This window comes from Habropoda laboriosa, unplaced genomic scaffold (genome assembly GCF_001263275.1).
Source record: "Habropoda laboriosa isolate 0110345459 unplaced genomic scaffold, ASM126327v1 scaffold210, whole genome shotgun sequence".
In the NCBI taxonomy this organism is placed as follows: domain Eukaryota; kingdom Metazoa; phylum Arthropoda; class Insecta; order Hymenoptera; family Apidae; genus Habropoda; species Habropoda laboriosa.
The window spans coordinates 1,411,130-1,421,430 of NW_017100373.1; the positions used below are offsets into that span (position 1 = coordinate 1,411,130).

General features: G+C 40.6%; 2 protein-coding genes across 2 annotated transcripts in view; one reads left to right on the forward strand and one right to left on the reverse strand.

Annotated features, from left to right (window-relative positions):
* Positions 1-1,661: 1,661 nt before the first annotated feature.
* Positions 1,662-3,696, reverse strand: LOC108574860 (aspartate and glycine-rich protein-like). Its single transcript, XM_017937505.1, has 3 exons — positions 3,635-3,696; positions 2,923-3,116; positions 1,662-1,903 (listed from the first exon to the last, which is right to left on the reverse strand). Exons 1-3 carry the CDS (start codon positions 3,694-3,696, stop codon positions 1,662-1,664), a joined length of 498 nt encoding a protein of 165 aa, XP_017792994.1.
* A 16-nt stretch (positions 3,697-3,712) lies between these two features.
* LOC108574861 (voltage-dependent calcium channel subunit alpha-2/delta-3) overlaps positions 3,713-10,301 on the forward strand; it is an 11,915-nt gene continuing 5,326 nt past the window's right edge. The window contains exons 1-17 of the mRNA XM_017937506.1: positions 3,713-3,813; positions 4,938-5,019; positions 5,641-5,751; positions 5,839-6,064; positions 6,279-6,410; positions 6,538-7,140; positions 7,238-7,374; positions 7,485-7,565; positions 7,805-7,885; positions 7,959-8,033; positions 8,155-8,169; positions 8,293-8,400; positions 8,499-8,570; positions 8,804-8,945; positions 9,038-9,259; positions 9,348-9,441; positions 10,147-10,179. Coding sequence (XP_017792995.1) covers positions 3,713-3,813; positions 4,938-5,019; positions 5,641-5,751; positions 5,839-6,064; positions 6,279-6,410; positions 6,538-7,140; positions 7,238-7,374; positions 7,485-7,565; positions 7,805-7,885; positions 7,959-8,033; positions 8,155-8,169; positions 8,293-8,400; positions 8,499-8,570; positions 8,804-8,945; positions 9,038-9,259; positions 9,348-9,441; positions 10,147-10,179 — 2,315 coding nt within the window. The remainder of the gene's footprint in view (positions 3,814-4,937; positions 5,020-5,640; positions 5,752-5,838; positions 6,065-6,278; positions 6,411-6,537; positions 7,141-7,237; positions 7,375-7,484; positions 7,566-7,804; positions 7,886-7,958; positions 8,034-8,154; positions 8,170-8,292; positions 8,401-8,498; positions 8,571-8,803; positions 8,946-9,037; positions 9,260-9,347; positions 9,442-10,146; positions 10,180-10,301) is intronic.

Genomic DNA, 10,301 nt, shown 5'->3' on the forward strand with positions numbered 1-10,301 from the left:
ATTCCCTCGGAGTGTAGCAACACTGTAAGCGGTTGGTCATACCAAGGACAATTACTTTGGGAGTATATGGAAATAACTATGGACATTGAATCGTTATTGCACGGTGCCGATCCGCGTGGAATAAGTTCGAAATTAGAATCGCTGAAACAGCGATTATCAAGTCTTCCATCCAAGATTAATCAGTTTCCATGTCCAACTGCTAAACACAGGTAATTTAATCGTTCGTGGTTTTTCAATTTTTGACCCTCTTTTAATCACACACTTATTTTTGCGCGCGCGTACGCACGCAAACAGTAAGGTCAGCAGGCCCATGCTTACATTCGGCAGTTACATGCACACCGATTTGGTTTTTTGTCGTAGACTTTGCCAAGCGGAAATTGCTAAGAGAACGTTACATTTAGCTAGAAGTTTGTTACAATCGAACGAGAGTAGATCTACGTCCATACTTCAGATGGTGTCCCAATTGCCATTGCCGGAGGATTATGCTCAACAAGAGCTTCGTCCTATTGTTAATATGCGAGTGAACGAAATTATATACCAAGCTGCATAGTTGATTTTCTTTCCTTCTTTTTCTAGGAACTTATGGGTGACATGAGTCTTTTCCTTTTTAGCCAAAATAAATATTTGTATACTTCTACTTTCTATAATCGTGTAACGATAATGATGGTGATAGCGATCGTAGTACTGATTATAATAATGACAGTAGTATTAATAATAGTAATAATGATAATAATAATGATACTAGTAATAACAACAATAATAAGAATAAGAATAATAATAATAGCGGTAACAGCAACTAAGGTTTATAAACTCTACAAATAAGGATGTTTTATGCTAAGATATGCTATACTCGAGATATTCTATATATATATATATGAATTTTTTAAATAAATAAACAAAATGTAGAAAATACGAGAGAAATACACATAATAAGTGATTGAAAATTTGGATGTTTCAACGGCGATACAGCTTTTTTTTACATTAGCTTCGACTAAACTAAATTAAAAAAATAAAAGTTGTTACAATTCTCACAGTTTGGTCGTTTTTGAATTGTGGTAGAAGTTCCGAAAGATTCGTCCTCGAATCATTTCGAATAAATTTTTCAAAGGCAGCCTTTCCTACGGTAATGGATTCGATGAAATTAACTCGATACGGTACATGTGGGTGGTCATCATCATCGATTAATTTTCCGTTAAACGTTATGTATGTAATGGTTTATCGCGAAAGAAATGACTACTACCGTTTCAAAATGATGCGAAATGTTTATGCGATTAGAAGTGAAGGGGGGAGGGAGCGGAAAGTTGGAGTGGAAAGGGTAGAAGAACGCCGAGCTTCCGGAATCCTTAGAAACTAGGAAGTTGACTTTGCTTTGTGAAAGTATAGATACGCGTTAAATCAATGATGCTGAGCTTGCGCGGCCGGTTGCAAGCATCTCTCCTTTATGGTGTGAGGTCGTGAGTATCTCGCTCTCTTCCCCCTATCCTAAACTTGTCCCTGTTCGTTCGTTTTCGGTCGTTCCAAGAGAGAAAGAGCTCCTTCTCGATGCTGCTACCTATCTCTGTTCCCACGCATCGTCTCTGTTCGTTTCCATATCTTGAAACCTTCACCTCCTACCTTCTACCTCCCCTACCTCGGTGTCGTCAATCTAAGCTGCTCTTCCCCTAGTTCCGTTTCATCTCGAACGCCGTCGTTGCCGCTGCTCTCATCGTTGCAGCAGCAGCAGCACCACCACCAGCACTAGCTACTACCACACAACCTACCACCATTGACATCACCAGAGCTGCTCTACCATCATCGCCAGCTCTTCCTACTGCACTTCGTCTCGGCATCATCACCGCGCGCAGCCAGCCGTTGTCACCAACAGCACTACTACCATTACCATTAGCTGGTGTTGGACGACTGCCTACATTCTCATTTTCCTATCGTTTCCAGAGAGGAGGGGCGGGCGATGGTGGTCGGAATTGAGTGTGGCAGTGGGGAGAGGGGTTGGTAGTGAGTACAGACGCTCACACTCGTAGAATAGCGTTACTCTCCTAAAACGGACGGGCAACGTAGTAGACGTAGTAAGAGTAATGCGCGCGCGCCAGCCGACCAACCAGCTACCTTTGGTTCGGGCATAAAGCGGCTCGTGTACACCATCTTTGCCCGATTTTCATGAGAAAGTGCTATCAAAACGGAACCGTCGTCTCGCTTGTAATGGGTATTCTTATTCGGGATAGAACGTAAAGCTTCGTCGCATCGCAATATTTCGCGTATCGAATATCTCGTGATCTCGCGCGCTCGCACCGCATGCAAACACTCGATTTTTCTATAATTTTTTCTTTTTTCCATCTCCTCTGCATTCCCCTTCTTTGCTTCGCGCAACCACCCCCAACCGTCCCTCGCACCCAACACCCCAGACCACACACCCCCGCCACTCTATCTCTTTCTCCTTCTCTCTGCACACTACTCTCTTATCCCACCCTCGTCCTTCATTCTTTCGGGTTCTCTGCGCGTTACGGTGTGAACATACTTGAGAGATCGCGCGACAAGGCGGTAATCGGTGGTGCAATCGTGAATCGCACAAACGAATCGTGTCGACAGCGCATCGAACGATGTCTCATTTATTCGTGAAAAGGAAAATATACGTACGCCTCGAAAAGATACGATAATAAAGAGAAACAACGTTCTACACACTATCCCGGGGCTGGTCTGACGTAGGATCGTTTTTTTCGTTTGTCTCTTGGTTGGTTAGTCGTTCGGTCCTTCGGGCGATCGGTCGATCGGGTGTTCATATACGTGTGTACGTTGAAGACAGTTTTGTCTTTGAGATGATTCGATCGTTAGAGAAGCTCGTGTCATGTTCTGAAAAATGTTTACGAAGAAAAACTGCGCGTTGGAGGTGAATTATTACGTGTTTTTCAATTTACGCTGATTAGTTACTGCTTTTCTTCACGAGTTTTCGCCTCCTTTCGATTGTATTATACCTCCTCTCGTCATCGTCATCATTTTTATCGTGCTTGTCCTCGTCCTCGTCTTCATCTGTGTTCTCGATCTCTTCATTGTCGTCGTCGTCGTCGTCATCGTCATCGTCATCATCAGCGTTATCATCATCGTCTTCATCGTTGCCGTCGTCGCTCCGTTTTTGTTATTGTCGTCGTTATTGTCGACTAGTGATTGTTATTGTTCTCATCGACGACGACGTTGAAACAACGACTCAATTTGGAATTTAAAGATAGAGGAGCAAAATATGATCGGTTAACGATAGACGTACGAATAAGAGTTCAAGTGTTCGCCACAAGGAAACGTCGGACACAGTATCGAAAAACGTACTGAGAAATGGAAGGAGCTTTTTTCGTTTGGCAGCTGTGTGATTAGCGTGTAGTTTGGATCGTCTGGTGCGAAGAGTACGTTCAGAGAAGAAGATAAAAGAAGGCGAAGAATGATACGTGCAAGCTTCTACGTACTAGCGTATACAAGCGTTACAAAGTTGTGTTCAGTATCGAATATACATGTATACGGATAAACAAGATTCCATCAAAACGGTAAATTCACGCACGTAACGCTGACTCGCGTGTTTCGGCCGATCGATCGCTACTACGAGGGAGCGGTAAGACTAATTCTTTTCGAGAAGTTACTTCGAATTAACGTGTACGTTTTCCTTAAAAGATTGGTTCGTTCGTTCGTTTCATCATTCACTCGTATTCGGCTGTCCATCGTTAGCGTCGAAATAATGTTGTTTCTGTCCGTCAAAAAACTTGTGCACTATGGAGTGTTGTTGCTGTTATGGATCAGATCGAGTTATCAACAAGAAGAGGATATACCTCACAACGAGTAAGAACTTTTACGGCTTCTTTTCCTATTGCACGTCCATTACAATTGATAATTGATCAACCAATCAGTAGAATCATAGAATAATCAGGGGGGGTTGTTGCTTCGACGAAGCAGGTCAAATACTGGGTGTTGAAAGGGCGTGGATATTTTGCGAAAGGTATCGAAGAACTTCGTAAATTTAGGGAACAGTCGTCTGACGGTTCCATGTCAGTTTAATAAGCGAAATTCAGCCTGTGAATCATATGTAAGTATCTGTACGTACGTACAGGGAAATAGTCCATTCAATTGATTCAGTCAAGTCTAGAAAATTCATGAAGACCAGAAGAAAATTCGAATAATTCTGTACTAATGTACGAGCAGATGTAAATACAATTCTTTTATCTATAATAGTAGGCCATAGAAAGGGAGGGGCAAAAGAGGAACCACCAAAGTGTAATATCTACAAGTATGTCTAAATCCATACAATTCGATATTAAGATATCAAGACGTTTCATTCCTGTCTATTAAAACAGGAATAACTAGTGGTTTCAACGATTCAAAGGAAATCAACGAGAATGAAAAAGAACGCAGGCGCGTGTAAAGTTACGCGTACACAGTCGATTAACGAGGATTAGAATCGGCGTGTATGCGTAACGTAGCTACGTGCGTGCGCACGTGAGCATGTACGTATATACGAATGCATCAATGGTACTCACTTAAACGTATGTTATATGATATGTAGAAACTGATTACGGGCAGAACAATCTTCGATTTTGGTTCGACGAACGACGTTGTACAGTGTTTGTCGCATGTTCCGTTAAACTAATTTAGCTTACACCCAGTGTAATCCCAGGCAAAAAACATTGATTTCGGTGATTTCTCTTTTTACTCGTTCATTGATGTTTCTTTTTATCATTCAGCATTGATGTATGAATACGAACATTCCTAATCGATTAAATACACGTTCCAATGGGGTTTACCCTTGCAATGAATCTTTAGAACGTGTGCACGTACGTGTAATTTTTAACGTTTTCCTTCGATTCAAATGTATTGTGGAAAGTATAGAATGGAAAATAGGCGGACTGTGTTTCATCAGCAAGTTTCAATTTGACCGATAAATACATATTGTTCTTATTGTTTTGCAGAGTAAAAAACTGGGCCTTGAAATTTGGCGTAGATCTATGGGAGTTTGGCAAACAAGTTACGAAAATGAGCGAAATACAAAGGGTAAGGAAACTATTCGTAAAAAGGTAAGACAGTTGAACTGCGTGTACGGCTTTTGGCTTCGCCGAAAATGTAAATATAGCAGTGCTGGAATAACAATTTATTCGAATAACGAATACCGGATGAAATTTTTGATGAAATAACTTCTGTTCAACAGTGGTGTATAGTATTGGAGTCTCGGTTTCACCGATGAAACGAAACTTTTGCGTATTAACGTGTTTTATCTTAGCCGCTGTACGGGCATAAACAAAAGAAAAGTCTGACGATGTTCGGGGAGGGGAGCTCGTCCAGAGCGGCAATCAAAGTTGATTATTTAATCTTGAATTACCAATTGAATTTAGAACTTAGATTTTATATATTTTAGAACTTTAGAAACTCTTCTCTCTTAGACTTACACGTTCTATTATTCATTCGAATAGTCTCGATATGGTGTTGATCTACATACATAGTACGTAAATAGGTGATATTAAAAATTATGGTAGTGCTGCTTTACGTGTATTTTTCATTCGAATAAAAGTCGTCGATATTATCGATTCTTGGGAGAAGAATCTCGTAAAGTGATATAAGTGAAATTTTAAGGAAGAGGATAACAGAGTATATGCAGTTTTCGTGTTTTGATTTCAGAAATATCACGAAATGGAGGCTGAAATTGTCAGAAAGGATGGTCTCGTCTTAGTGCGAGAAATGGTCGCAGAAGTAAAGAATATGTTGGATTTTAAAATGAACGCCGTTATGGTGAGACTTGTTATGTGTGTTGCTGGACATTTTGTTTAATTCCATGTTATTGAGACGTAATTAACCTAATCTAACTAACGATTACAGAGATTGGTAGAGAGCGCCGAACAGGCAGCAGTGTCGGCACCAAGAGATGGTAATGTATCTCCGAAATACTACGCTTCCCAGCGTTTTGACGCTTCTGCCGGAGATGGAAAAGCATCAGGCGGGGCCGGTCAAGATACTTTCCTCTCTTCTAATCGACACTTTGATCATTTAGCTGTCAACGTTACTCTTTCAACGGTTTTGTTACCTGTTGGTGTCAAAGACGACGGTGAGTGTTGGTGAACACGATCTCCCTTCATAGTTCTCTCTCTCTCTCTCTCTCTCTCTCTCTCTCTCTCTCTCTCTCTCTCTCTCTCTTTCTCTCTCTCTCTCTCTCTCTCTCTCTCTCTCTCTCTCTCTCTCTCTCTCTCTCTCTCTCTTGATTATAACAGTAAGGTAAGCGAGAAGACCAGTTTAATACGGTTCGGCATATTTTCTTCCAGATCGTGAAGTAGCTGCCGGTATTCAATGGAGCGAATACTTGGATTTATTGTTCGTTAACAATTACGAAAGCGATCCATCACTTTCCTGGCAATACTACGGAGCGACTTCGGGATTCTTAAGACGTTTTCCTGGTATTACAAACAAATTGTATTTTTTACAAAAACACGTTTCTTTTCTATTTCATCGGAGTCTAGGTTCGTTAACACCAACACCACATTATCTACTTGTTATTCAACGACACCTATTTTCTTCTTGCAGCAATTTCCTGGCCACCGATGGAAGAACGAACACCCAGCACAAACAAAAATTCGAATCGAGTTGTTCGAGACGTATACGATTTTCGAATTTCCAATTGGTTTGTTGGTGCTGCGAATAGCCCAAAAGACTTGGCAATATTAGTTGATATCGAGTGTTATGCTTCCGAGAGGAATAAACGTCTGGCCACAACCACCGTTCGAACTATACTCGACACTCTAGGTCCCGATGATTACATTAACGTTTATCGTTACGGAGACACCGCGGAAGAGATCGTTCAATGCTTTAAAGACAGTTTGATTCAAGCATCGCCAGAAAATATACAAGAATTAAAAGTAGCAGCGAGTTCGATGAAGCACGAAGAAACGCCGACGAATATATCGGCTGCTCTCGGAGCAGCTTTTGAAATTCTTCACAGATATAATAGAACAGGTCAAGGAAGTCAGTGCAATCAAGCAATTATGATAATTACCTCCGATAATACTGGCTTACCTACAGATGTAATCAAGCGATATAATTGGCCTCATATGCCCGTTCGTATTTTTACCTATCTCATCGGAGGTGATAAAAGTCCCGAATTGCGTAATACAGCATGCGCGAACAAAGGTATGTATTTCCGTCTTCGTAAATTTTTTCAATCGCACAAATTTTTCTAACCAGAGATCATCTGCATGTTCGATCGTGATTTTTCCATTTTTCACAGGATTTTATGCGAGAATTACCGAATTAGAAGACATCAAGAGTAAAGTTTTCGAATATGTAAAAGTGCTCGCTCGGCCTATGGTACTGTATCAACATGATCATCCTATTCATTGGAGTCCAGTTTACGTTGGTGGAAAGGTATGTGTTTCATATGATCACACTTTTATACATATGGTATGTACCCCTGCATACATAGTACACCGAAAACTGATACATAGATCCACCGAAATTTTTTCATCTTTTCCCAGAGCGGACGATATGGTAAGGAGAACATTGGACAGCTAATGACATCGGTTACCGCGCCCATTCTAGATCGTCGAAACTATACGGTAATGTGTATTGTAATCTCTTGCCTATTCTTTTTCTCTTCACGTCTACCTAACTGCCTATAATTATCACACATTTCACTCATCATTTGTCACATATTCATTCGTCGATGGCGATCATTAAGCCATCATATAAAAAGACGATGATGTACACAACAGTTACAATCACGATATCTCTGAAAATTTCGTTTTTTATGCATATTTACGTCTCTACATTTTTTCTGTCTCTCTTTCGTTCACAGGTAAAAACAGCCAATTTATTGGGTATCGTGGGTACCGATGTACCCGTGGAAGAGATTCAGAAATTGGTCCCCCCTTACAAGGTAGGCGCATGCGTAAAGAAGAACGTGACAAAGACATGTTTTTGGTAAAATCATCGATTTTATCCATTTCCAGTTAGGTGTCAACGGGTACTCCTTTATCGTCGATAATAATGGTCGTGTTCTGTATCATCCGGATTTACGACCTTTGGTGAGTAATTTTCGAGAAATGCATTCAACAGGAGGCTTTATTCAAAGCGATTTCTGTTCAGCTATTGCTGCGTTCTCTCAATGTTCAGTGACATTGTTATTTTCTCCTTTTATCGCTGCAGCCAGGGAACACGGACGTAAGTAAAACAAAGAGCATACAAATTATAGCAAATTTGACTTTTTCGCGTAATGTAAATTTAGCAATGGAAACACGAGTCAATTGTAACATTGTTCATGTTGTTGTTGTTGTTTCGTTTTAGTACGAGGAAACGTTAAAACCTACGTATATTAGTGTAGACTTGTCGGAAGTCGAACTCGCAGAGTACGATGGACCGTCGCATCCGTTGAACAATTCCCTTCTTCTCGATGTAAGTTCTTCTCGATCTACTTATATCTATCTCATATTCAACGCTATACATGTATCTGAGGTATCCATTTCCTCTCTCCCTTCTTCTTTATGTTGCAGTTAAGGCACGATATGATCGACCAAAAGGAAGGCGAGACTGACTTTGCAATCAAAATTCATTACGATGATATGGTCAGTATAAGCGTGGTGTATTGGAAATATCGGTTATTGCTTCTTCTTTGCTTTCGCACATTACCTTATAAATCATTTCTAAACACGTATTGTCGTCTCTACTGACAACATGTTGATAAAAGTGTTATTAATTATTGTTACTAATTATGAGAATAAACACGTGTTATTCTCGTTGTTTAACGTAAACGTTTTTATTTTTTCCGGTACGCGCGTGCACACACACACACATACAGAGACGAGTCACCATTAGACGTCACAATTATTTTTATAAAGCGATAGAAGGAACGCCGTTTTCATTGGGATTAGCGTTGCCCGAGGGTTACGGCATGTTTGAATTGTTAGCCGAACACGAAATCAAACGCGCTATAATAAATGGTAAGTGACGAATTGTTTAAACAAACTTTTCGCGGTTCATACGGCTGTTTCATGGAAGAAATAACAACCTTGGACATATTTCGCGTTCTCAGTAACCGAGTATTTTAAGGGAAACAATTGGAAAGTGCATCCCGACTGGGTGTACTGTGAATATAGTTCGGCTTCCGAAAAGTGGTTCCCCTCTCCCGAGAAACGCGTTCTCCATTTTCTGGCTCGAGCGTTGGTCCCGGGGTGGAAATGGATGTCCTTGAGACCAAGGAATCCGAGCTCGCACCATAAGCAAGCGAGCAAAGCCGACAAGGATGCTTATTATTGTAATTATCTTTACTATAACGTACATACGTCTGTATTTCTGGCATAAAAATCGGATTCGTCACTGACTAATCGATTAATTCTCGACAGGCGACAAAAGATTGGTGCAGTCCCTCGTGTTGGACGCTTTGGTCACCGATGGTTTCGACAAAAGAGGTGCGATGCATAAAGAAGAGTATCAAAGGTAAGTGGCTCGCGTGAGTGAAATTCATGGATGCATGTTCCTCGGATGCGCGGACACTTTTATAGTGGAAATATTGACAACGCACTGCAATGCACAAGCAAGCACGCGCGGTTTTTTTCACGCACCGATTATCTAATAACGCGTCTTATTCCATATTGTAAAATCGTTGCCATATATTACTTTTCCCTCGCCGTTTACTCGCATAGTCGTGTCGCGAACGAAATCCATCGTTGAATGCTAATCGAGAAGGAGCTGCTGTCACAAAGGAAGCGGAATAACAAAATTACGCCATCGCACGAAAATCAACGGAAATAAAAAGTAGAGAGAGAAAAGCAGAAATAGAAATGGAAGGAGAGAGAGGTGGAAGAGAAGGAGGAAGAGGACGTGGCGAAGAAGTAGACGAAGAGGAAGAAGAAGAAGGAGGAGAAAAGAGATAAAGAAGAAGATGATGACGACGACGAAAAAGAAGTAGAAAGAACAAAAGAGGCAGGCAAAGATTATAGAAGCAAATAATACAGAGCAGTGGTGATCTTGCATACTATTAGTATACAAACATATAGTATATATAAAGTATATTAACATTTTATAATGTCATTCGTTTAAACGTGACACGTACTATGCGCAACGGTTAATCTCTTTCATTTACAATGCTATCTTTTATCGCATATTTTTATTACATTTTATATTGTGTGTCTCCACCGCTAGCCCTATTGCCATACTGATGGCTCTGCTGCACAGGTAATCCATTATGCACAATTATTTGTATAAGCGCACTCGTCGATATTGCACGGTGATCTTTTTCTTAATGTCGTTCTTCAGTCGTCTGCATTATAAAACCTTCCGAAATTTTCTCAAACATT

Coding starts and splice junctions, on each gene's coding strand:
- LOC108574860 (XM_017937505.1), bottom strand. CDS start 3,696: ATGGACAGCCGAATACGAGTGAATGATGAAACGAACGAACGAACCAAT. Junction 3,117..3,634: donor ACCAATCTTTTAAGGAAAAC/GTACACGTTAAT, acceptor ACAAAAACGGAG/CGACGACGGCAACGATGAAG. Junction 1,904..2,922: donor AAAACTCGTGAAGAAAAGCA/GTAACTAATCAG, acceptor ATGAGAATGTAG/GCAGTCGTCCAACACCAGCT.